This window comes from Oryza sativa, chromosome 1 (assembly GCF_034140825.1).
Source record: "Oryza sativa Japonica Group chromosome 1, ASM3414082v1".
Taxonomy (NCBI): Eukaryota; Viridiplantae; Streptophyta; class Magnoliopsida; order Poales; family Poaceae; genus Oryza; species Oryza sativa.
Window position 1 is genome coordinate 33,181,671 of NC_089035.1, and position 26,569 is coordinate 33,208,239.

The 26,569-nt window shown below is 43.9% G+C and overlaps 4 protein-coding genes across 12 annotated transcripts; all 4 read right to left on the reverse strand.

Annotated features, from left to right (window-relative positions):
- Positions 1-4,655: 4,655 nt before the first annotated feature.
- LOC4324619 (uncharacterized) lies at positions 4,656-10,085 on the reverse strand. 4 transcript variants are annotated; one of them, XM_015766977.3, is made up of 12 exons: positions 9,896-10,085; positions 8,618-8,875; positions 8,181-8,385; positions 8,008-8,098; positions 7,712-7,857; positions 7,204-7,447; positions 7,019-7,123; positions 6,602-6,784; positions 5,880-6,081; positions 5,241-5,724; positions 5,017-5,117; positions 4,656-4,792 (listed from the first exon to the last, which is right to left on the reverse strand). In XM_015766977.3, exons 2-12 carry the CDS (start codon positions 8,835-8,837, stop codon positions 4,779-4,781), a joined length of 1,995 nt encoding a protein of 664 aa, XP_015622463.1. In that variant the 5' UTR covers positions 8,838-8,875; positions 9,896-10,085; the 3' UTR covers positions 4,656-4,778. The 4 variants fall into 4 exon arrangements, with proteins under 4 accessions (XP_015622463.1, XP_015622462.1, XP_066161397.1 ...); XM_015766976.3 differs by having other exon boundaries at positions 8,618-8,885; XM_066305300.1 differs by having other exon boundaries at positions 8,618-9,088.
- Positions 10,086-10,833: 748 nt separating this feature from the next.
- LOC4324620 (double-stranded RNA-binding protein 1-like) lies at positions 10,834-15,991 on the reverse strand. 4 transcript variants are annotated; one of them, NM_001428143.1, is made up of 6 exons: positions 15,493-15,991; positions 13,347-13,594; positions 12,758-12,977; positions 12,307-12,459; positions 11,278-11,739; positions 10,834-11,186 (listed from the first exon to the last, which is right to left on the reverse strand). In NM_001428143.1, the coding sequence occupies exons 1-5, from the start codon at positions 15,734-15,736 to the stop codon at positions 11,279-11,281; spliced, it is 1,326 nt and encodes a 441-aa protein (NP_001415072.1). In that variant the 5' UTR covers positions 15,737-15,991; the 3' UTR covers positions 10,834-11,186; position 11,278. The 4 variants fall into 4 exon arrangements, with proteins under 4 accessions (NP_001415072.1, XP_015639215.1, XP_015639140.1 ...); XM_015783729.3 differs by having other exon boundaries at positions 10,869-11,186; positions 11,278-11,736; positions 12,313-12,459; positions 15,493-15,811; XM_015783654.3 differs by having other exon boundaries at positions 10,869-11,186; positions 12,313-12,459; positions 15,493-15,811.
- An 818-nt stretch (positions 15,992-16,809) lies between these two features.
- LOC4324706 (LOB domain-containing protein 20) lies at positions 16,810-21,221 on the reverse strand. Of its 2 annotated transcripts, XM_066304363.1 has the most exons (3): positions 20,583-21,221; positions 19,205-19,270; positions 16,810-17,261 (listed from the first exon to the last, which is right to left on the reverse strand). In XM_066304363.1, the coding sequence occupies exons 1-3, from the start codon at positions 21,208-21,210 to the stop codon at positions 16,915-16,917; spliced, it is 1,041 nt and encodes a 346-aa protein (XP_066160460.1). In that variant the 5' UTR covers positions 21,211-21,221; the 3' UTR covers positions 16,810-16,914. The 2 variants fall into 2 exon arrangements, with proteins under 2 accessions (XP_066160460.1, XP_015630092.1); XM_015774606.3 differs by lacking the exons at positions 19,205-19,270; positions 20,583-21,221 and adding an exon at positions 17,443-17,988.
- Positions 21,222-22,027: 806 nt separating this feature from the next.
- On the reverse strand, positions 22,028-25,755 carry LOC9270266 (transcription initiation factor IIF subunit beta). 2 transcript variants are annotated; one of them, XM_015774417.3, is made up of 6 exons: positions 25,384-25,755; positions 24,475-24,583; positions 23,154-23,284; positions 22,980-23,054; positions 22,610-22,759; positions 22,028-22,481 (listed from the first exon to the last, which is right to left on the reverse strand). In XM_015774417.3, the coding sequence occupies exons 1-6, from the start codon at positions 25,621-25,623 to the stop codon at positions 22,356-22,358; spliced, it is 831 nt and encodes a 276-aa protein (XP_015629903.1). In that variant the 5' UTR covers positions 25,624-25,755; the 3' UTR covers positions 22,028-22,355. The 2 variants fall into 2 exon arrangements, with proteins under 2 accessions (XP_015629903.1, XP_015629827.1); XM_015774341.3 differs by having other exon boundaries at positions 22,610-22,762.
- Between the last annotated feature and the right edge of the window lie 814 nt (positions 25,756-26,569).

Sequence of the window (26,569 nt, forward strand, 5' to 3'; positions counted from 1 at the left end):
GGCTGTAACACGGACTCCAAGACGTTATATGTGTATGAGAGGTGGAACCGAGTATTAATGGTATAGTATATTTTTATAGCTAACTATTGTATAAATGGGCTATTAGATTAGCTATAGATGATTTGGAGCCAACAGTTAGCTACACTATTAAACTTGCTCTTAGTGCGGATCGATGTGATGGCTGGATTTAAAGTAGAAATAGAAATTCCAGGGATTAATGTGAGGTAAATTTGTTTGGTTTGCTTTTGTTTTAAGGCTGTCCTCGGTAGGGAGAGTGAACTCTCCCTCCAAACACGTAAAAGGAGGTGGTTCATTAGAGTAGGTACAATAGCAGCGGGCTACAGATCGTAGCCAGCTGCAGTACGGACTCTAAGACGTAACGTGCGTATGATAGGTAGGACCATATATTAATAGTATGGTAAGCACCTATTGTATGAATTGACTATTACATTGGCTATAGATGATTTGGAGCTAGCAGTGGGCTATTCTATTAAACTTGCTCTAAGAGCAGGTACAATAGCAGGCTATAAGCCAGCTGCAGACATATTTTAAGGAGATAAATAAGGAGAGAGAAGAGCAGCGGGCTACAGATTTATAGCCAGCTGTAACACGGACTCCAAGAAGCAATGTGTGTATGATAGATGGGACCATGTATTAATACTGTAGTATATAACTATTGTATAAATGAGCTATTAGATTGGCTATAGATGAGTTGGAGCTAGTAGTTGGCTATACTGTTAAACTTGCTCTAATAGGATTTGACACCGCATCACATACACTGACCACGTGGGTGATTTGAAAGGAGAGAAATGATAAAGATCGGTTTCAACCGCCGTACTTCCTCCGTCCAAAAAAAAAAGAATCTAGAATTGGAGATGATCGTGTGATACATAATAGTACAACGAATCTGGACAACACTAAGTTAGTTTTTTATGAGACGTAGGGAGTAGGTCTGTGGCAACAACTGTTTGAAGCGATTGCGGAGGAAGCAACACAATGTCAATTACTGGAGTACTACTTCTATATAGCTGAGGTTGAAAGCTCACGCCGTGGCGCGGTGAGGTGTGTAGCGAGGTTCACCTCGAATTCGAGGTGTGATGAAATCGCGTTTTTTTGGACGAAGGGAGTAGTTTCAACTTTCACGTCATCAGCTAGTGAGAGTAGTAATCCGGCGTTGTCCTTCGGTCTCACTGTAACACTATTTGGGTCATGCACTCATGTGGGCTGGTGTCTAGTTTCATGTGACCGGTGTGGCGTGGCGTGCATGCCGAACACACGCAATCACAAACATCTCACGCATCTTTTAGGGAATAAATGAAATGATATATTTGCAAACAAAAAATAATTTATAAATATAACTTGTATACATGTTCTTAACAATTTAAAAACAAATACTGAAAAATAAATTTCGATGAAAAAACCCCAAAATCAACTCCAAAATTAAGGGTGTATTTAGTTGGGAAAAGAAAATTTTTGTGTGTCACATCGGACGTTTGACCGGATGTCGAAAGGGGTTTTCGGACACGAATGAAAAAACTAATTTCAGAACTCGTCGGGAAACCGCGAGACGAATCTTTTGAGCCTAATTAAGCCGTCATTAGCACATGTGGGTTACTGTATCACTTATGGATAATCACAGACTAATTAGGCTCAAAAGATTCGTCTCGTTATTTCCCCTATAACTGTGCAATTAGATTTTCTTTTTATTTATATTTAATACTCCATGTATGTGTCTAAAGATTCGATGTGATGTTTTTGGAAAAACTTTTTGGGAACTAAACGGGCCCTAATAGTGAAAATTTCAATTTTGGCTGATGAGCCAGCATAAGAAAAAGGTGAGGCCCAACGGTCTGATGCTCGCTTTCTCCAAACTCATCAAACGTGTATAAATAAATCGAAATAATTTGGTGATTGTATGGTGCAAATTAGCAAGTATCTCGCAAAAAGAAGAAAAACTCAACCGAGTATTCCAGTTGTACGAGGGAAAAAAAAGATAGAAGAAATTCCGATACATCAACGCAATTTTGTGGAATTTTACCAACAACATATTTAAACTACGTAAAATAAGCATGAATGTATGGTCGATATATATGGTAAGAGATACTCACATAGGTAAGGTGTGCGTCTGTACGGGTAAATGTGCTTGCGTGCATTCATAGGATGAATATATCCACATTATGAACGTCTGCATTCATACTGTGTATTTTTAAAAATATGTCCACTTGAGAATCCAAGTTCAAGTTTAAAATCTTTTTTAGATAATGGTAAAAATTCAGGTTTAAAATCTGACATGGGTTACTCATATTTATGGTTAAATTATCTTTTTAGTGATTAAAGACATACAGTACCTGTCAAGAACCAGATGTATGTGGTGATTGAAGGTGTTCATAGTGGTAAATGTGCACACATATATAAGCGTCTCGCTTTGTAACTTTCTTTTATGGAAAAAAAACATATGCGGACTTTGTTAAAAAAAATAGTACAAATGCACAATCTACCAATCTTAATATATGGACTTTGTACACAAACAACAGTAGTACAAATATACAATCTACTAATATTAATTAATCAGTTTGCAGTGTGCCTACTAATTTCTATGCGAAAGCTAAAGTTATCGGCGAAAACCAAGGGCAAGACGGCGACTCCGACCCTCGCCCATCCGTCCTCACCTTACACAGCATCACCCTGTCAGGGATGTGGTAGGTAGCGTGCACCGGGTAGGTGTCCTCGTCGAAGATCTTCACGTCGACGTCGAGCTCCAGCGCGCCCGATCGACGAGCGCCGCCATTCCGACGCCATGCGCGCGCGGAGGCGATCCGACAGCCCCACTCCCTGGCCCCGCGCCACCACCTCCACGTCCCTCTCCAAGCGCCCCGCCGCGCAGTCGCGCGGCTCCGCGCGCGCCCAACCCAGCGCCACGCCCGAGTACAGCACGGTCACGGCCGCGCGGTCCACGCACGCGCCGTTCGCCGTCCCGAGCGTCACCCTGAACTCCGGCGACACCGTGGCGGCCGGCCTGCCCAGGTCGATGCCCTCGTAGCCGGCGAGGCGCACGGAGAAGGCGTCGAGGTCGTGGTCGCGGAACATGCTGTTCCACTGCCCGTACGCCATGAGCGATAATAAGAGAGTGGCGAGGAAGGTCGCGAGTAGAAAGTACCGTAGACATGGGCGCCTGTCCAGGCAATCGCCGTGGCCGTCGTCATCTAACGCTATGCCGGCGCCCATGATCTAGCCGCTAAGACGTACTAGGATGCAGCGAGAAAAAAGTCAGGACCTGTCCTGGATTTGGTACGTTACTTATAAGACTCTGTGGGACATGGTGATCACGTTCGGTAGTGTTGCCGTTTTGTGATTGGATTCAACGACCCTATTATATTTGATCCATTGGAGATCTTGTCGAACGTAACTAGCTAGTATTAAAGCATGCATGCATGGCAGCTCATGGGCTCATGGCGATCAAGACCAGTCGAAGCAGCGGCGGCAGCGACGTACCATGCTGTCGAGGGCGCCGATCCGCGCGAACAAGAAGCGCCTGTGGTAGTCGTCGCTCCTCGCGAGCTTGCCTCCTGTGGACACTGGGTTTGCTGGGGCCAACTGTGCTGCCCTGCTGCTATCCACGAGGCCGGCCACGACGACGCTGCGCGGGAGTACGGCTACCGGAGGCCCGAAGTCTGGGTACGACCAGTCTTACCTTTTCCGTTACGAGTTACGACCAGTCTTTTATAAGTAACGTACAGGTGTACGTGCCTATCCAGGTCCGGTCCTGATACTGTTAATTTCTCGCCGCATCGTTTTAGCGGTTAGAGTCATGGGCGCCGACATGGCGGAAGATGACGACGACCACGGCAATTGCCTGGACAGGCGCCCATGTCTACGATACTTTCTACTAGCGACCTTCATCGCGACTCTCTTATCGCTCATAGCGTACGGGCAGTGGAACAGCATGTACGGCTACCGGAAGCCCGACTTCTGGGTGAAGGTGCCCGGCATCGAGGGGCTCGAGAGGGCCGGCGCGGCGGCAGCGGCGCCCGTCTTCAACTCACCCTCCGCGTCGACAACGAGGCCACGCGCCGCGCGTTCTGCGCCGGCCGGGCCAGCGCGGCGGTGTCGTACGCTGGCGTGCAGCTCGCGCACGCCGACCTCCCGGGCGGGTTCTGCGTGCCGGGGCAGGCGGTCGGCTCCGTGCCGATCGTGGCGACCAGCGACGGGGTGGGGATACCCGGCGAGCTGTACGAGCGCATGGAGAGCCAGCGGCGGCGGCGCGAGCGCGTGTCGCTGGAGGTGGAGGTGAGGATGGAGGATTGCTGCGGCCGGCTGCCTGTGACGTTGTGGTGCACGGCCGTGCTGCATGGCCAGCCAGAGGGGCCCTTCCTTTGCCCCTTCGCCTATATGGCCAAGGGTGGTGAGCCTAGGCCATGTCTTAGTTGTGGTTGTTAACTTATTATTACGGTGTTTAAGGGCATTTGCAATGTGAATATCATAATGCAACAAACTATTCTAGATAGATATATATTCACAATGTAAGTCATTCTAGCATTTTTCTACATTCATATTGATGTTAATGAATCTAGATAGATATATATGTCTAGATTCATTAATAACAATATAAATGTGAAAAATGCTAGAATGACTTACATTAGGAAACGGAGGGAGTATGATTCAAACCCATCAATTTCTTACCCACATTTTAATATTCCTTTACTTTCTGTGGAGTGTCACATGGTACGGAGAGTAAAGAAGTGCTGTAGGCCCATCAGTATTTGCAGAGCATAATCCATCTACTTTGTCCTCCCTAGATAAAAATGCTCTATTATAACCACACATAATTTGGTAAAACCGTGAAAGAACAAATCTGCTTATCACCCACTGACCCACCTAGCTTTAGGGATAAATGCATCTTTGCAATCAAAAAATCTCCATAGAGCTAGTACATACAACGTATAACGATGGAGGCATGGAGCACTTGATGTGGAACCATACTACGACTAGGAAAGGGCAACTCGAGTTAAAATATACCTATGCCCGAAGCATGCATCAGTATTACTGACAGTACCAAACTCAACACAACGTATATCATCCCCCCATTCCTATCTCTCAGTCTGTCAGCACCAGAGAACCTGAAAACATGAAACAATATGAAGGTCAAACCACAAAGCATTGATTCGAACTAGTGTGCCTTTCAGATTTTTAGGATTAGATTTTGAGCTGCATTAGTGTGGATGATTGATGAAATTACTTACCCTGGCTGCGATGAATTTATTGTCAAACCAAAACCAAAAGGGAAGAGTGGATCATAGTGTAGGTCACCAACATTCATGGGCAGCTGGTCAACAGACTTGAACCAAGTGCGTGGGAGCTTCCCGGTGAAGCCATAGTCCCCAAACAGTACATCCGCAACACCCTGACCTTCTGTTCCAGGAAGCCAAGCTGCGACGAGCGCTTCCATCATTGGAAGATATGGTTCAATGACAACAGGCCGACCAGAGATGATAACCACTGCACACTTAGCTGTGGAACACACTGTTCGGATTGTGTCTGTACCAGGGTCTAGGATGGTGAGTTCTGGGTCATCACCTGTTGTTTCAGCATATGTTCGCTCACCAACAACAACAATAGCGAATGAGAAGTCATTGTTTTTCATGAAGCTTTCATCAGGGTTCTCAGAGTAGACAACATGTGTTGAATCAGCGACAGTGGACTTTATGGCCTCAAGAATTGTTGTACCTGAACAGAATAAATGCATTTAATTATTACAGTAAGGAAAAAAAATCAAAATAGCTTTTCTTAAGTATAGTTGAATTTAGCAAATAAGAACCTGAAATAGTAGATTTATTCGTTTTAAAAGAAAAGAATATATGATATATAGAAAAAACACATACCTACAGTAATATCTCCACTACCTCCGATCCATTCAATTGACCACCCGCCACATTGGTAGCCCAAATTGCTAGCATGGCTTCCAGCTACAAGGATACTTCTAGCTTTCTTTGGTAGAGGCAGGAATTGTTGATTGGGAGAGTTGCCGTTTTTTAATAGAACAAGTGATTTCCTGACGGCTTCTCTAGCCAAATCTCTGTGCTCCTGTTAAATTAGTTACTCATTTACTTGGATGATTTCCAAACTTGTCAATTGTGTAGAGTAATTTTCACGAAACTACAGATACTTTGATCAAATTATCAGAAAACTACAGATTTAACTTGATACATCACAAAACTACAGATTTAACACTAAATTTATCACAAAACTACAAATTTAAGGTAGAATATCACAAAACTACAGATTTAGTAACAAAGTTATCACAAAACTACAGGTTTAATGATAATTTAATCACAAAATTTAAAACAATTATAAGTCCAACATAACATTAGTGCTAAGGATTTAAACCCCAAAATTTGTAGTTTTGTGATAATAATTTTATTATTAAATCTGTAGTTTTGCGATACTTAGCCTTAAACTTATAGTTGTGTGATAAATTTATTGTTAAATATGTAGTTCTGTGTTACATCACTTTAAATCTATGGTTTTGTGATAATTTAACCAAAGTATTTGTAGTTTTGTGAAATTTACTCTGTGGAGTATACAGCATGTTGTAGTTATCAACCTTCTTTCCAAGCTGATCTGCGAAGCTAAGATCAGCTAAAGGGTTCTCGAATAGGCCCATTATAAATTTGACTCGAAGGATACGCCTGACAGCATCATCAATTCTGCTCATATTGATAATACCCTTCTTAACAAGAGATGTCACATCATCAATGTATTGGGTGTAATTGAATGGCACCATGACCTGTTATGGAGATGAAATGATGTATTCTTTTTTTCTGAATAAAAAGAACGAAATAAACTTCCAGCTTAATATTGGTATAATAAGTATTAAGACTTCCCCCCACAAAAAAAAAGTAGTAAGACCAGTTCCACTTCCAGTATCATGATATGAATGTTGACTAAAATTAAACTAAACCATGCTTATTGTAGCTAGTATGAAAATATGAACTAATCTTCTTGAAAGAAATTCACATACCATATCAATACCAGCATTTATTCCAGCTTGCACAGAGTAAGTATAATTTGCATCAGGTGGTGACGTTATCCTGTCTATTCCTAGCCAATCTGATATCACAAATCCCTGCGATCAGAGAGCATGAAGAGTCAGTTTTTTATCACATAAGAGGAATTTTAAATAAGTTGCTTATTATTAATACTAACTCTAAAATGCAATTTGGATTTCAGGTAGCCAGTAACCAGATCATGATTGGCATGCATTTTGACACCATTCAAGCTTGAATAGGAAACCATAACAGTAGCAACACCCTTTATAATAGAGTCATAATATGGGGGCATGTGAATGCCTAGAAGCCCATGTTCATCAGTGATCGTGTTGTTCTCATTGATTCCATTATGAGTTCCACCATCACCAACAAAGTGCTTAGCACAAGCAGCAACTTTATCCCTGTTAAAAGCCATAAGCTGAGACATAAGACAGAAAACCTTCACATTGCAACTTGACATTGACATTGATTATTTTCCTATAGCTTTTGCAATGTAGATGTGCCACTAACTATTACATACGTATGTATGTAAAAAGTATATTGTTAATAAAAGGTGCTCATTTAGGCCGATAAGCTTTACTTATTTAGGTCAACATGCACATGCTCCATACAATGGCCTACATCTACAATATCATTTATAGCACCAATGAGAAAAAATATCTTACTTCCCAGCAATATAAGGAACTCCCTTGGTATGATTTATTGGGATATCTCCTTGTAGACCAAGTATAATGTCTGTCATCTGCTGGACTACCCTGTGGTCTTCACTGTAGCTCTCATAACATCGGCCCCATCGTGGATCTCGACAAACCTGAACCAAATTGTATGAAGCATTTTTGGTCAACAAAGCTCTTAATGAATCAAGAATGGTACATATAGCCATATACTCATGCAATTGCAACATGCTCCACTGAAGATCCAATGCATAACAGCAACAATACTACAGCGTGCGTGTGCTTACTGCAATACATGGAGCAAAGGTGTACGGAATGCCTGTTGCCCGTACTTCAAGAGCAGTTGCTTCGCCGATCCTCCTTACGAGGTCAGGATCCCTAATACAAAGAAAGATAATGTTTGACACGCACTCACACAACAAAATGAATACACGAAAGTATAGATTATTAGAACACATGCCTTGTAGCTCCAAGCCCAATGTTGTGAGGAAATAGGGTGGCATTGTAGACATTGTTATTACCATGAACTGCATCAATGCCGTAGATCATAGGTATTCCTAGACGTGTTGACAAGGCGCCTTTCTGGAATTCATTTACCATGTTCACCCAAACTGCAGGAGTAGCCTGGGGAGCAGGGACACTTCCACCACCACTCAATACACTACCTAGAAAACAACACAAAAAATTATAATTGAGGTGCGCATAGCCACAACTTTGCAGATGACAATGCCATAATGGTAGCTTTAGCTCAATAGTGTCAGAAGAAGGCTTCACTAATCATTATTCTTCTATTTCAAACAACCTCATCAGAAGCAAGACAGCAAATATTCCACATGTCAGTCAAATAAAGTTCACTTACGTACAGATCTACTTAGTAAGAGTTGATAAAGGACTTACCTATGAAGTAGTTTTTCATGACATCTGCAGATGCAACCCCACGTTCAATCTGTGTCATTTGGCCAATTTTTTCTGCAAGAGTCATCCTACTGATAAGGTCCTTGATTCTAGTGTTGGTGGGTTGCTTTGGATCCAGGTACTTCATGTATGCTGCATCTCCCGTTGAGGTAAACCATAGGAGCAGAAGAACGCATGCCAAAGAAATTTTGGGACATATCATGCCTGAGAATTTCCAAATATTTCTCCCGAATTCTTAACCTGATAGGTCCTGGTGAAAATCAACAAAAGTAGCATGGCAGAAAGCTAAAATCAAGAAAGAAGATCGGGAAATGAAGTGCCTCAATGTGAATTTGCAAAACTAGGACTAAGCCCTGACTAACTTCCTAGAAACAAGGCGCATTATGCGTTTTCTCTGTGGAAATAATCAAGGACTGAGGCTGACACAGCACCAATCATGCATTGCCGTTTCACCTTGAATTCAGAAAAAATACGGTTAGTTCTTCCAGCTTATATTAGTCACATATCATGCATTCTGTTTGCATGCTTGGTCTTCCATAGAGGGGAAATAAAACATGGAGCGATCGCATTCATTTTAGCCTCTCTATTACTGTCCATACATGTGCAATTCCAGGTCTATGTGCCATAATGCACTTAAAAACAGATGTAAGTACATTGAGAATTTGCATTCACTTTAGCCTCCCCACCCCCAAATCAGAACTACTATCCATACAAGTGCATTTTACATGTCCAAACATCAATAAACAGGCTAACAGAGGTACCTCAGGTACTACACTGGGCACAAAAGGCGTTTTCGGCAGGTCAATGATCGTGACCTTCAGACCATGCATGTGAAGAACTGTATCACTAATTCCCACTTCCCAGCAAAATATATTAAAAAAGCTAAATTGATACTCCTAGCATCATCACCCGTCGCTGTGCTCAAATAAACCCCAAATAAACTAACTCAACAGATCAATGGACATGACCCAGCGACCAAAAAACCATCAATGTCAAAAACATTCCCTTGGTCTTTAAAGACAGAATTCCCCCATAGCCAACCGGAGTATCTTCTACAGACTGTCACGGCCACCGCCAAATCCATAGTAGAAAAAAAAAAGGGCGAGAAGTGACACCGCCCAAATCTCACTCCTAGTACAATATTAACCGATCTAGGAAGGCGAGCAACATGCAGCAGCTGTGGCCGGCGGCCGTGGTGATTGCTTGGAACTTGGAAGCGAGGTTAGAAGAGTAAAGTTGGGGTTTTTTTGCTCCCCTTACCTCGGAGCAGCGAAACGCGAAGGGGGGCGATGCGGCCGGCGTCTGCTCCCTACTGCGAGCTGAGCCTGAGCTGCTGAGCTCACCACCTTCCTCTCATACACGACGTCAGTGACACGAGGCCGAGCTCAGGGAGAGAAGCGGAAGAGAACAGCGGCGCTCTGCTCGCTGTGGTGTCCGGTGGTTAACGCGCACCGTTGGACTGGGTAGACCGGCGTCATTAATGCTGCTGTGTTGTGTTGTGAGCTGGAAGGCGGGATATATGGAGGCGTATCCACGTTCGTATTACGTATACGACCAAAGTCATATATAACCAGGGAGAATTTACTATTTGCCACTCTCTCAAAATGCCAGTGCTCAAATGCCACTCTCCCAAATTTTCATTCCCAAATGCCACCCGGGCCCACATGTCAGCCTCACTCATCATCGGGTCCCGCATCACTTTTGTTTGAATAGAGAGTGAGGCTGACATATGGGCCCGGGTGGCATTTGGGAATGAAAATTTGGGAGAGTGGCATTTGAGCACTGGCATTTTGAGAGAGTGGCAAATAGTAAATTCTCCCTATATAACCACATTTTTTTAGAGAAAGATATTTTTTACCCGCCCTATTTATCCAACCGGATATATGCAATATAGCCCCGTTCGCACGCTCGCCAGTCGGCACGGTGTTTTGGGGAAAGTAGAAGAAACATGGCAAAGCAATAACGGGGACTCCTTCCAGGCACGTTTAGAACATTATCTTGCATAGGAAATTCATGCAAACGTCCCTTAAAACAGGGATCGATTTCTAAACTGGAGCCCTTTTTCCTCTTGGAAATTGTCTCTCAACTGGAGGCTAGAGAAAATATGAAGGAAAAAAATGCCCTTTGACATGCCTGCATGGAAGTTTCATAGGCATATCAGCAACTCAGCGTCTCAACAAAATGAAAAAAATGATGTATTCAGCAAGGAAGCACGAAAACCTCAAACAACCGATAGTCCAACAAAGTTAAGTTGTTTTTTTATATAAAAAAAACATATAACACGGTTAATTAAGGTTGGGAACTATAATAGAAGTTCAATTCACGTTGCTGCTAAGATAGTTGGGCAACTAATTAGGTAGATACGATACAAGAGTTCATCCGTCTAAACATCGAAGCTAATAACCATGGTTCCTGCAGCATGGACATGTTCCGTTTGCCAGCTAGCACTACGCCTGAGGTAAATTAAACTTGGCAGAAGCTACAACTTCACAAAAGCACCGGCTCCAGTTCTTGTCTACCGCAACGTTCCTAAGGCGTAGTTTTCTTCTGCCTGCATTTGGAGAGGGAACAACTTCATTAGCGAGCAGACAACGGACAGGAACAAGTTAAAATTTGAGGCAAAATTGCGAAGTTCAGAATACCTTAATGGTTGAGAGTAGGTAGGCTGACTGCCACCCAAACATCGTCACTGAAAGGAAGAACGGTCGCGCCCTCCGGCAATACCAGGTCAGGACGGCGTGGATAGACCTGGACTCGGTTAGTTAACAAGGAGCAGCCGCATCCAGTAGAACTGACAGTACTGGCTGAGGCTAAGGGGACAGAGCCGCATCCAGTAGAATTGACAGTACTGGCTGAGGCTAAGGGGTCAGAGCCGCATCCACTAGAACTGACAGTACTGGTTGAGGCTACAGGGGCTGAGTAGGCATCTTCCAACGGTGTGAGCTCCGGAGACGAGTCCATTACTTCAAGCACGGTCTTTGGCTCTGGAAAGGCCGGTTTCTCATCTTTGAACTCACAAGGTTGGATATGTACATCAGCGCAGTTTGTAGACTTAGCAATTGGAAGGGGATTAGTGGAGCCAAGGGAGTGATAATCACGATCTGCTGCAAATTAACCATACAGAAAAAGCACATAACCACAATAGTCCAAGAGTTTCATATACGCAAAATGAAGCATACAAGATCACTGATTCACAGGCTCACAGCATGCCAAATGCACATAAGAGAACTAACAACCATACAAAAGTAGAACAAAAGCAAAGGTAAATGATTTATATGTGTTTCGTGGCATGCAGAACTTGTTAACTAATACCATGACCAATTGCAGCAGGAATGCATGATCACTGAAGAAAAGCCACAGCAAAGCAGAAGAAATTAAGCTCATGCCAATGGCACAATAAAGAATATGGGATGCATTCATGCATATACAACAATTCTAAAACCAGACACAGTACATTAGTACCTCCTAAATGAATAAGATTCACAATTAACTAAGTATGTAACTAGATGTTGAATACTTGTATTGAAATATAACATTCTTAAACAGTACATCGAACCAGAAAATGGATTCAAAAGAAGACCCACACTAAGCTAAGTTTCTGCATGCCAATTATTTTAAGTGCAAATATAACATGAACAGAAGGGGAAAAGGAAGGTAGCAAGAAAGCTCACTAGCACCAGTTGCACTGTGGCTTGTAGCTGTTGATGCTAGGGGAACTGAAAAAACAGGTTCTGCAATCTTGACTTGTCCAGCAGATATGTGCACTGTTCCTTGTCCCAAATGCGGTCCTCTTAGAACAGTGGAAGAAAGAGCATTTTTTCTTCCTAAAAGACACAAAAATAATAATAATTATAGATGATCTTGAAGGTAAAGTCTGGTATGACAGCTGATGTATTGGAGCTGCCAAGTACCCAACACATACTAGGATACTGGCTAGTACCGCAGTCAATGTTTCAAAATATTGAGATAATAATTGGCAGAGTCGAATTTAACTAAAACAAAATTTCTAAATTGAAATACCAGTTTTGTAACAAACTAGTCAAGAGAACTACAACCCTAAAGGTACTTGGCAGGTTTGCTCCTAATCCGAGTCTCATTATTTCAGTAGCTTAAATGACTTACTGTCTTCAAAATGTTGAAAAGCAACCCTAGCAGCATTCATCTCTGCTTGCTTCTTAGTATTTGCTGGTTCTCCCTGAAAACTTCCATCCTGAAATACCACAGTTGATTTGAACATAGGTACCTGCACTGATCCATCTGAAGTTGTGCTGTAGACAGGCAAGGAAAAGCCATGTTTCTGAGCTAATTCTTGTAGAAGATTCTTGTATGACAATGGCTGGACCTATAAGGTAGAAAAAGGCATCAAATTAGTACGGAAATTGAGCAAGCACTGTTTTACTGCATACTAGATAACTAGAACATACACTTTGGTAATTATTTTATTTATAAGCACTCAAGGAGTCAAGGATTCCCTTTAAAAAAGTATTTCCCCCTATATTTACATTGTACAATTAAGGTAGACCAAAACTCACTGTTTCAGTATGTACCAGAGGAACAAGTTAATGGTTTTGGTTTACTTATTGCATTGCTCCTGGGTATTCTCTAACTACCCCCTTAAAATAGGTAAAACATAAGCCCAAAGTCTACTGATAATACAAAGAGACATTGATGGTTCGTTAGTAAATAGTGAATTGTAATAAGCTTGACTAACCGGCACTTGCTCCGATGAGCTTGCTTCTTGAGGTAAGGACATAAGAGCAAGTTTTGCTGCAGCGGATTCAGCCTCCTTAACTGTGTGAAAGTATTCCGGACTTTCAAATGCTTTGCCATCTACAGTCACTACTGACTTGAACCGAGATGCATGACCTGGACCTTCCCGAATTGTTTGGTACGAAGGCAACAGTTTGCCCTTCTTCTGAGCATAAATTTGCAACTGACTTTTGTAAGAAGATTGGTTTTCTGCAATAGGAAAAATCATTCAATATGAGAAATATAGAGAATATAAAAGTGAAAAACAACAATTTTCTTACACCATGCCAGTACACGGTGCTCTTAGACCCCGCAACTACAAATGTTACCTATTATATACTAAAAGTCCATCAAACATCGATTGGAATCCCTAAGAAAAAAATAGATAAGTACGATAGAAAATCCCAGAGAAAGAACAACATCCAACCGTTGATTTTGTGGACCATAGTTCAGATTATAACAGGTATTGGATACTAATTCAAGCCACATGGACCATAGTGCATGGAAAATGGTTTCACCAGAAGACAACAAACTAAAGATTACTGCATGGACATCTCAGCATGGAATGCTACTATAATAGTTTAGACTTTGAGTTACAGGCACACATCCATGTCTTTTAGAAATGATGATTCATACTGCAATATATTGATGTGCATGCCTGTGCGACATTCGCTGCAATACATTTGCAATACTGTAAACATTCAGTAGCATGCGACAAGACACAAGAAAGAACTTAGCGTAATGTACTAGTATTGATCAAGAATATTGCAATGTATAGATCGTTTTTACTGAACATAAAATTGTGTTCTTTGTATTTCATTGCAATCTAACATGGATGCACAAGAAGGATGAGAAATATGAGCTAATTAATTTCGACAGTCCTCACGGGCACATTACAGTAGCAACATTGAAGTGTTATTTAATAATGGATCTATTTAATCTCTATAGTTTTATCATTTTCCCATCTGATCTAAGTGTTTTCTAACATTATGTTATAAGGATCAGGACAATTAGGACAAAGTAAGCCGAGATCTCCATTTCCAACATTCACGAACTCAATTAAATCCAACCTTTCCATGTCAGTGCTTGTACACCAGTTAGAAAAAAAAAGATAATGTACATATCCCCAACATCTAAATTGTTCCACAAACAAACACATGTGATCCTTTTCGCAGATCACAGGCGCTGAACAAATAAGCTAGACAATGCAGCTAATTACGCAAGCCAAAATAAGTTGTTTCAAATATATATTTGTTCGAAGGCATCTTTTAGAAGTTCCAATGATAATATTCAAATATACAATGACTAGTCGGAAAAAAAATCTATGTCACAAGTTCAAAACAAGAGTAACAGACACAAAAAGAAGCTCACACATATTATGCATATATAAGCATTAGCGGGGTTTTTTTTACTTCTTTAAAATAAAGGAGTTTCATGAAACATTAAATAAGGTTCCCATGCATGTGCTCGACCTTCCTTCCTATAGTTTAGTAATAATAATCAACAAAGATGCACATGAACTTATGAAAAAAACTGATCCACAAAGAAAAGACAATCCGTTCTTTATGCTCTCACCAAACTTTTGCTACCTTCAGGAATCGACTAGCTATTATGGTGCAAGATTTCATTGGGGCATTGAGTGGAGTGCAGTAACTCTTCTTCAATGCCAAATCAAAGACTGATGTGTACCGGTGAGTACATCTACCTACATGAACGCTTTGTACTACTCCTACTTTTTCAAGTGGGAAGTTGATGAGCAATTGAGCATTTCCCTTCGCTGCAATTTACCATTAATCTGTAATCAGTTCACTGTTCACCTGTAAACTTTGCAGTCGCCAAGAAACTAACTCTCGGTTTGCCATTTCACACAAAAAAAATCCCAGTAAATAACCAAATGGTTCGTGCCTCTTTCTTCAGGCCTCCCATCAAAGGTAAAGAATTCGCAGTTAACTCAAACTACAAGCAACCAAATTACCCAAATCTAGTCCTCCTACCGCTCCCCGAGGTTCGATTCCTATATGAAGGAAGGTTCCACCGAAAAATCCAAGGAACAAAGAAATGCGGGGGATTTTTTTTTTATTTTTTTCCGCACGGAAGATGGCACTCACCGGAGGGAGGGGGAGGCGGCGGCAGCGGGAGGGAGGAGAGGTGGTCGAAGGCGGCCTTGGCGGCGATGTTGTGCGCCTCCTTGGCCGACCGCGCGGCGTCTTCCGGCGTGCGGAACTCCACGCCGTTGACGGAGACGGTGGCGCCGAAGAGCGGGGCGTGGGCGGGGCCCGCGCACCGGTGGGTGTACTCCGGCGGCGCCCACCGCCGCTGCTGGCACAGCTCCTGCAGCCGCGACTTGTACATCCTCGCGGTCGCGGCGATCAAATCGAGAGCTCTCCCGTACGAATTTTTGATTGGATGGGGTTTGGGTTCGGTGGCGTTCCTCTCGCCTCGATCCCCCTCCCTTTTTAGCCTTCACGACGGAGTAGTGCCTTTCTTTGGTCCCCTGCACTGGACTTGGACTGAGCCCACGAGATCTCATCTATTAAAACTTCCAGTACTTTGATAGTGTGGGAGCCGAATCCTCTGCATTTAGTTGTAGCTTCTGCAGAGGAACCTATATTATGCACATAAGTTTTCTCGTATACATAGGAGGTGTTCTCTCAAAAATATAAAAATATAAGTCCCTCTTCTAGGGATTTATGGTTTTGTGTGTCTCTCCCAAACACCCCCATATTATGCACATCAACTACTAAATTTCACTAGAAAATCTAGAAAAAAAATTATATATATACTTTTAGTAGTATTGTATTTATGTGTGAAGTCTCATCTTGAAATCCATTATATACAGGGAGCAACAAAAAAGACAGAATCTCACATATTTATACTCTCAAAACTGTTATAATTTTTTTATCCTTTTTTGGCTAAAATATAATGAATTTGAGATTATGACTTTACACATAAGTATAATACTATTAGAAGTGTTTGTACAATTTTTTTCTATATTTTTTTAATAAAATTTGTTAATTGGTGTGTAAATGAGAAGATTTGTGTAGATAGGATAGGATAGGATCATAGGATAGACATTTGATGCTTCTCTCCATGAAAGTCATCCTCTCTATCTTCATCTTCTGATATTTCCCACGAGTTTATGCTAAACATACCGAAAATCAGTTAAAAGGACTGACTTTAAGTCAACATCGTGCGAAAACCAGCAAAAATTGATTGGTTTTTAGAAATCAACAACCAATAGTTTCACTTTCACAAAACACAGTGCGGTTTTGATGAGAACGGATCGGTTTTTGTGAACACTGGATTATTTCATTTTTGGCTCCTAGTTTGGATCGCTACCATTCATAGTTTTTTCATAATTCACAGGGTAAAAAGGCGCATATAAAATGTATAATTTTCACGAACATGAAATTCGCGTGAAGGAATTGATCAAATTAGAATACGGATATTCATGATTGATGATCCCACGCAATTCTCAAATCACACAATGTGGTCCAACTCAAGAGTGAATGTACTAGCCACAGAGACACCTAATCATGCAATTGCACAGGTAATTTTACAGCTGCCGTTGTCCTACACTGTCCGAGAAGAGGTTCATGTCTCGGTGGCCCTCGTCTTCCTCCCGCTGCAGTGGCTGCGAGAGCTGGAGAGACTCTAGTCCCCTCAGCGCGGCGGGCTCCGCGTCCATGAAATCCACGGCGTGCGGGAGGTCGTCGTAGTTCACCACCACCTGGTTCAGCGTGGACGCCGCGGAGTGCGCCGGCTGCAGCACGACGAAGTGCTGCGGCGGCGTGTCGGGGTGCGCGCTCGCCAAGGCCACCCGCAGGTTGAAGAGCTGAGACTCCAGGACGGAGAGCTGCCCTTGCAGGAGAGATACCTGTCGTCTCGCGTAATGGAGTTTCGAATCAGAAGAACGGAATTTTTCATAGGGGTCAATATTATTTGTGTCAGTTTGTGTTTGTGACATGAATTTGTTCTTGATTTATGACTGGTAGAGGAGGCTGTGAATTGTGTGTGTTCGTTGCTGTTCCAGTTTTCAAACAGATCGTGTGCGCCACCTGGTGCTGGAGCGCGAGGATGGTGCCGACGCTGCCGTAGACGGGGTCGGCGATGCGGGCCTGGGCCTCGTAGCAGACCGTGCGCGCCGCTTCCCGGCGCAGCGCGGCGGGCACCCGGGACAGCAGCTTCGCCACGTTGCTGGCGCCGAACACCCTGTGCACGGCGGCGAACTCCGCCGCGCCGCGCTCCCTCCCTCTCCCTCCTACGCCCGCCCCCACCCCGCTGCCGCCGCATCCGCTGAAGTGCGGCGCGAACACGCACCCCGGGACGCACCGGCGCCGCAGGAACTTGCACGCCCCGCACGGCGCCCCGGGCCCCGCCGACGACGCCTCCTCCGCCTGCAGGCCCGCGCCGCTAGCTGGCCGCTCCACGGCGCCCCGGCGCTTGCTGCTGCCGGGTGGCTGCGCTGCATGCATGTGTGCGTGCGTGTGCGCCAGCGCCAGCGCCCGCGCGCGGGGGTACCAAGGCGGAAGTGAGGGGTTTTTAAAATGGGCGCGCGCGTGGCGCGCCACTGAGCCGTGGCGGCCCGGCGCGTGGGCGCGCGCGGCGCGGCGTGGCCAATCGTCTTGTTACCGAGGCACGCAAGATTTATGAGGGCCATGTCGCGCGGAGGCGCTCCTCATGCGGGTGCTGCGCGTGCGGATCTCACGGGGAGAGGGAAGAGGAGGGTGTTAGCTCGGGAGTCGTTTATGCCATATAGCCCAAGACCCCAAGTGATGCTGCCATGTACCGGGATGCTTCAAGCTCACAGGCACACAGCTCAGACAGCAAAATCCTAGGATTCTTCAGTAAAAGACTCAATTGACATATGGATCAGGAATACGGGATCATAGGACAGCACATATGCGAAGCCCGATCGTGTTACTCTGACAACACTTGCAAAGCTAGTGCAAATGGAACATGGGGCATGGGCAATGGTGGCATTGGCATAAGCTGCGGTTGCTGCACAGAGGAAACAAACGCTAGGGAAAGCGGAAACGGAAGTGTGCTTTGGATAAAGGATTGCAACGGCACAAGGTTGTTTTTCTGTTGAGTCCTCCACTCTCTCCAGGAGTCTTCTTTGTCAAAGGATTCATCTTCATCACCTCCTGACTCCTGAAGCGGGAAATGCATGCCCAACTGCCAGCATGAATTGCATTTTACTAGTAGGATTTAAGAACATCCCTACCAAAAGACTCTCTACCCTCCGGTAACTTGCGGTACACTATGCTATGAGCAAAGAATGCATAGCTTGCAAGTCGTTTTCTCAGAGTGTCAGATAAAAGTTACAGAATGGGTCATGAAAACGGCCAAGGCAGCATGCATAGTGTACACTGAATTTGTGAAAGCACTAGTCATCACTCATCAGGTACTGAGGTACCGTCTACTCGTCCTGATGCCATGCCAATATTATTCTGGCAGCACCACATCAGGAAATTCTCAATTACAAATGATGGCATTATGTCTCTTCCGAAGGAAGTAGGCCGGAACAGCACAAGCTACCGCAAAAGCACGGCAAGCCATTCGGCCTAAGTCTAGCATCACCATAACTGAAGGTGAGCTCTTCTCCTTCGATGATATCTCTAGCAGCAAAAAAGCAGAGTCTTGGGAGCAATGAGCCTGAGCTCCTAACTAAGACAGGATGCAGGTTGCCTCCATCACACGAATGATTGATAAAACGAGCCACATTCCCCACTTTCGTTGCATCAATGTTAACTCTTAGGCATGCTTTTCCAGAAGGTAGATGCTCCCGTATGACAATGAGTGCAGGAGAGAGCTTACCGACAGAGGCAAGCTCATCATATAGCCCCTGCCGCCTCCTTGCTTCTTCAGTTGTCAAAAGCTCACCTATAATAAAAAATAGACATGATAGTCAAAGTAAGTTACAATAGCTTAGATATCAATTCCAATAGTCAAATACTCAAATTATAGAGCAGAGCAAAATGGAAATCACAAAAAAAAATGAGTTTAAACGGAGATGGCATAAGGATAATGTCCAATCAGCCCCATCCAATTATTACAAATCATAAAACCATTGCATCATCTTTCCTGTTAATAACTATGAAATGATGGCCAGATATAGTCAATCCTCCTGCTACAAGCCTACAACAACCAAACCTAAGAACAACTGAAACAGTGTAAACAATTTGCAGTGCAAATCTTCCCTACCCAGAAAAGAATTCAAATGCTAGTAAAGCACAAATAATGAGCATATTACAGTTTTAGTAAAAGAATGACACTTTAATCCTAATGAATACTGATGGAAAGCATGAGTAAGCCTATGGCAACCGCATAAGAATTTGGCAAGGTGATAAAGATGATGAGCAGTCACAACAATCTTCAATGACCCAGGGTGTTCATTTCCAAACTACAGTTTTCTTAACAACAAAGTACACAAATAATGACAAGGCAATTGTAAATCCCCATGTGACCTCTTGCAAAGCTGTATTGCCGGTGCATGTCTGAACTATTGTGTTCCGATAAGCCGGAAACTTGATATTTCTTAGTCTAAATCTATAACCTTAATTATGTATACTGATACCTATTTCCAACCACATTTACACCCAAAATGCATGATTCTTTAATCTCCTATGATGCCTGACTGCAAATGCTCTTGACATGAATTCCTGGGTACATTAGTAAGAGCTTGCCCTCTAAGAACTAGGATTATATGTATAAAAGGAATGTTAAAACCTATCTTTGTTGTAGAAAATAATGGAACATGGGCTATCCATATGAGAAGAAAAGAGCTGCACTCTGAGCAACTAATTATTGAGTTGTCTCATTTCCTTGATGCGTTGAAATGATCGAATAGCAACAACACAACAACACAACCACCTAAAATACAAGGAGAGAGATATATAGCACTACTATGCCATGTTGAGATGCAACCAGAGCCCAGCTGCATAGGAACGCAGAGGCATCTCCCAAACCATTCATTTTCTGTAATATCTTTCTACACCGCCATTTCTAATGGATATAGAAGGATGAAACGAAATCAACAACTTTCGGTAAAAGAATTAACATATGACATCGCTTTCCTCATTACGATTCACTGGTGCAATAACAAGGCAAATTTGGCATGGAGCATTTATGGTGTGATAAATTTTACAGATCATTTTATAATTTATACGGAGTAGAGGGGAAAGAGTTGCATTACCAGCATACTCGCAAACGAACTGCCCGCGGCGAAGGACCTCGGCGGCGTGCAGCCCCCACCCTTTCTCCCGGTGGCGCACGACGCGCAGCCGCACCGTGACGCCGAGCTGGGTCCGCCGGTTCCCGCACGAGGGCCCGCACGCGCACCCGTCGCCGCACTCCCTGAGGCTCCCCATCCCCGCCTCCGACCCCAAGCCGACCGCCTCAGCCTCCGGGTCAGCGCACGGGCACCCCCGCGCGCCGCCGCACGCCCCCTGAGCGCACGCGCACCCGGACGAGGGGAACCCGCCTAGGTCGGAGCGAGGCCATGTGGGGCCTGGCGGTCGTGCCCACGTGCGCCCCCACGGCTGGGCGCGGCGGGGTGAGGCGGAGGCGGAGGACGGGGTGAGGGAGAAGGGGGTGTAGAGGAAGTAGGCGTAGGGCTTGCCGTCGACGAGGTTGTCGAAGGGGATGGGGTGAGGCTCCAGCCCGTGCGCCGCGTCGGCGGCGCGGCCGGCGCTGACGCTGGAAGCGGCCGCACGCAGGGCGCGGCTGGCGGAGGCCGCAGCGGCGAGGTCTTGCGGCGGCAGCCACGGCAAGACCAGCTCGGCCAACTCGCCGACGGCGCCGGGCGTTGCTGAGTTTCTCATTTGAGCATTTTGGAATGGAACAGACGGTATATCCAGTTATCTATAGTTTCATCTGCACTAGAATGAGCTCGACTCGTTGATTCGTTGCGAGTTCGATGTTCGGGAGGTACCAAATTTTGTGATCTCGACGAAATTTGAAAACAACAAATTGCACCTATCAAAATTTTGACTATGCCAAGGTTTGCCCGGATTTTGGCGCTAAGGCTGTGTTTAGTTCTATGCTAAAATTAGAAGTTTGAAAAAATTAAAATAATGTGACAGAAAAGTTGGAAGTTTGTGTGTGTAAGAAAGTTCGATGTGATGTAAAAGTTAGAAGTTTGAAAAAAAAAGATTAAAATCTAAACAGGGCCTAACAAATGATGACAAGATCTATTTATGCAACAAGATATACATGGTAGTTTCATAAATTTTGACAATTTGACCTTTTGCAAAAACTATTTTTACAAATGAACCGCCGCCAAAACTTATTTCAAAAATAACCTTTTGTTTAGCGCCAAATCATGTGGCGCTGAATTTAGACACCTCAGCACCAAATAGCGTGGCGCTGAATGTGCGTTAGCACGCTGACTTAGCCTCCCATCCGCGATAGTACGGCATTCAGCGCCAGTTGACGTGGCGCTGAGGTGTCTAAATTCAGCGCCGGGTGATTTGACGCTGAAAAAAAGTATCATTTTTGAAATAAGTTTTGGCAACGGTTTATTTGTAAAATTAAAATTAGTTTTTTAAAAGGGTCAAAAATTTGTGTGGTACTATTGCAGTACTGCAAGGGATCTCAGTTGGTTTCGTCCCAGCCTGACATCCATGGAAAAGAGGGATATGCAGGGAAGAGTAGGTCAAGGTGTTTAATGATCATGAAAATCATCATGTTAGTTTGCCTAGAAGAGCTAAAATACATTATACACACAAATTTCAACATCCTTGTTTCTAAACTCTGATGGACACGAATATATCGAGTCCCCGAAATCTGGGTCTAAGATATGGCCGCCAGTAACACCAAAAGATGTATCGCTTGATGCGTACAAAATATGTTTCTCAAGAAACAAACTATAAACGAAGTATCCAAGATTTCCTTGAACGCAGCAAGTAACGGATTGGAGTCCACACTGGACGAGGACTCCTATCTAGTAGACCGAAGCATAAGACTTCTAAGTAGCAGTAGCATCAGCGTCCTCTGTAGATTTCTTGTATTCAGGCTTAAGTTCATGCGTCCCTTGATTTGGACCCCTTTTGTTGTAGAAACACAGATCATTCAATATCTCCTTCAAGAATTGCTGCACAGAAACAAGCCGGGAGAGTTGAGGCTTTGATATCAGAACATGCAATAACTAGAGTTGGTGCTAGCAATTTCTTAACAAATGCTCCACCCTCGGCATAATTAGGATAACTTGAGAAAAAATACCTCTGGTTGATCAGTTTCTTGCATGAGATTCTTAAGAGACCAATTCGGCTGCCTCTCAAAAAGCTTGAATAAGATATTTTCCAGTTCCCTGCGATCCCTTCTCGTTCTTTTCATGTCTGATGGTTTTACTGGTAGTGGCTTCTTCTCCTTCTGCTGGGAAAAAAAAACTTACAATAGATTATAGACCCTTCATTATAGATCTACATTGCCAATAGAAAGATTGGTTTAAAAAAAGTAAGTTAAAATGTTTCTGCGGAGCAGTTGATAGTTGAGGGGAAAAGGAACTGTGCTAGTTAACAGGATCCGATAAACTATCAACATAGGAAAAAAAATACATGAAACATGGCATTGTTATCTGAAGAAAGATTACTTTTGGACCAGAAGACATCAGACCCACCAAGCCAGGCAACGGCCTCATGCTCATTCCATTGTCATTCGCAAGTACCTAAAAACAGACAAGGGCAAAAGGTGAATCTGTACAATAAATACTTCTACCATATGAAGCAGATCAATATGGCATATATAATATCATAAAAACTCCTACCATCAATTTTCTATTTTTAATCATAGATTTTTGAGTCCTCTCACGACATAACTTCCCATAGTTCACAAGATTATCGCTGTGCGGTTCCATGTCAAATTTGTGCCCGACTTTCCCTTCGCATGAAAGCTTCCCTGTAACAAGGAGTTGATGATTTAGTGTATCAAATAAGTTAATACTATGTTTACAGAGCAAACAGATTGCAATCCATGTTATCTTCAAGCCGTGAAAAATACTATCAACACAAAGCCTTCCTAACCCAAATATGAAATGAAGAAGCATAGTCCTTCCCATAAGGTCGCTATAGCATATGTAGTAGAGGAGATTATACCACAATGACTTCAAAATACAGCAAATAAAATGCCAATAAGACTTTACAAGGTATAACACCAAAAAGAACTGAATGAAAAAATTGTTGAAATGGCAAGAACATGACAAAAGAAAATGTTTGTTGCCCTTGAACTTCTTCCACGTAACAGAATTAGCAAAGCTAAAACCAAAGAATTCATCAACCACATATGGGATATTCAATGTAGCATGATCCTGTGCCAACCAAATCTTTATGCAAACACCTATGTGATGAATGCACGTAAGATATGTCGGTAGACGCAAGCCATATGAAGTTTCCAGCAGACAGCAGAACTTCAAGGAGGTCCTCAGTAATGCAGAAATTGAGTAAATTAAGAATTGAAACATCAATAATGTGTTCCGATAAAAATTCCAGATCATATACAAACTTATAGAAAAAGAAGATAGTTTCATACGTTGAGAACACAGTTTCAATAGTGTATTAGAACAAAAAAAAATATTGATAGTAACAACATCAACGTTTGATGAAAAGCCAATATGTAGATAGTAATCAGAACCTGATCCAAGGCAATTACCCACAGACACCCCCATACAAATAGTGAGATCATAACCCAGAACTCTATAACTAAATGACCTCTCCCATCTGGCTCAGTGCATTAAAGTCTAGGAAAGTACGAATGCAGATTATATTTTACATATTCCCAGATGATATTCCAAAAATGGGCAATATGTATTTTTTTGTTGCTCACCCACCTAGTAGTGGTCGCATGACCTAAACAATCCAATTAAGCAGCCTAACCAGCAAGTATACAGTTACAGGTAGTGCACCAATTCCTTCGATATAGCTTAGTAATACGGCTTAGTAGACCATTTGAACAACGCTATTCCTAGACTGTATTTGGAATAAAAATGAACTGCACATCAACCATGAGAAATTGCTAGTGATAAAGTCTCACATATCAAAGGAGAAATACATGCAAGCATCGTAAATAAAGAGAAAGCCTGGTATTCTTACCTTGGTTGGATTCAGAAAAGACACACATTGGCACAAAATCCTTGAACATGTTCAAGGAGTAACTCTTTGGTGTATTGCCATTGCCTGTTTGAGCCATCTCCATCTTGAACTGTTATTTCACTAACAACATATAAGAAACAGGCACTGGGTGTGTGTACAAGTATAGAAGCCGTAAGTCAATTTCTACTATTATACAAGAATACAGAAAATGCAAATCCATGACAGTAGCTTCTGCTTTTAAGGCATGAACATATCTAAACGTCAAGGAAACAAGGATGTAATCCTAACTATGCTGCAACATAACAAATCATTTGAAGTTAATTACAAAGTTACATTCTGTTAAAACCTTTTAAGATTCATTTTGGTTTCAAACGCTCAAACAGTAGTTGGTTTATGCCTCCAAATTGCTTTGGGCTTTTCTCCCAAAAACTATAAGAAGAATTGTAGTATAATCATTTATCAAAGAAATATATTCTGCAACAACACATGTACTAATTGCTTGAATTCAAAAATGTTTAAGTTGCAACAAGATTGCTTAGCCACCATGGCCAGTGAAATACACAATACAGAGTTAACCAATGATGAGATGGAAATTGAAGCAAACTGTCTAGTGTTAGCATTTAAAAGCACAAAATCAATAGCAATGATCCATTGGTCTTGTTTTGGATTTCAGAATGTGGCAATCTATGATAAAGCAACCAATCAACTTAACCTTCCACATCAAACAGGTCCCCCAATCCAAATCAAACCGCTACATCTCGCCCCAACCATTGAACTACCCTAAAAATTGAAGCAGCATAATAGAAGGGGGAAACGAAACCACCCTCCACGTGCACGAATAAATCGACCGAGCGCACGGAACAGGAGCGAACAGCGTGGGCCGGGAGGAGAGACGGATCAACGGCTTGCCTGGAGCTGCTGATCTTCGGAGCGGAGCGGGTCGAGGGAGACGATGACCTTGGCGACGACGGGGTTAGGGTTCGCGTTGGAGTTGGAGTTGGCGCCAGCGGCGGCGTCCGAGGAGGAGGAGGAGGAGGCGGCGGCGGTGGCGGCCTCCTGCCAGGCGCGGGAGACGACGGTCGGGCACTTCATGAGCCACACGGAGCGGTCGGCCCGGGCCGTCTCCAGATTCTTCGCCTCCTCCGCCATCGCCGTGGGGATGGAGGCAGGAAACTCAGCTGAGTGAAATCCTTCCGGTTCGCTGGTTGTGTGGGTCGATGGGGGTGGTTCGGCGAGGAGGACGAGAAGGCGGAGAAATTGTGAGATTGGAGCAAATTGATCGGCTAAAACCTGGATCCTGGATCATTAATAAGGGTGATGGGGAATTGGGGATTGAGACGGAGACGGTAGCGCAAGCGCAAGCATCTGCTTGGGCCGCGATATGTCGGTTAACCGAAAGTCTATTGTAGGCCGTAACTAATATGTGGGCTGGTCTCTTCGAACATGTTGGCACCACCGCGGTACCGGACCCAAAACTCCTCCTCTATTATTTCGGAAAGGAAAAGGTACGTGCCGGTGACATGGGACCGGGGATATCTTGACTAGAGGTTTGGGGCAGCCGCGGTCACCCACGTGGCCTGACCCCCTCGGGGGGGTCGGGCCCGAGGGTGATGAGGCCGCCCCACCCTCTATCTCCCCGAGGGGTCGGGCCGCTCCCGTTTCGACCCCCCGAGGGCTGGGGCGCCCCGACCCCCTGAGGGTTTGGCGCCACGTGTGTGGGTTAGGTGAGCACAGCGGCGCTCACCTAACCGCGTTTATTGTGGGTTGGACGAGCGCCTCACGCCGCATTTAATGCAGCATAGCGCATGCTTATCCGGTCCGTGATCGGTCGCAGTGTGTGACCGGTCACAGACCGGTCAGATCGCGGGTTAGGTGGCAACAGGCGGCCTGACACACGCCTCGCCCCGTCCCGTCGGAATGATGAGAGCCTCCAGACACTCGTCCCTAGCCGGAGCCGGCGTGGGAACTCCTGGAGTTGGCACGTCAGCCCCGGCCAGATACATTCCAGGCTTCATCGCAACCATTGCAAGGAGGTCATTGTATGAAGAAGGGCATACGTGTAGCATGCTAAACTGACGCGTGGTGGACAAGAATG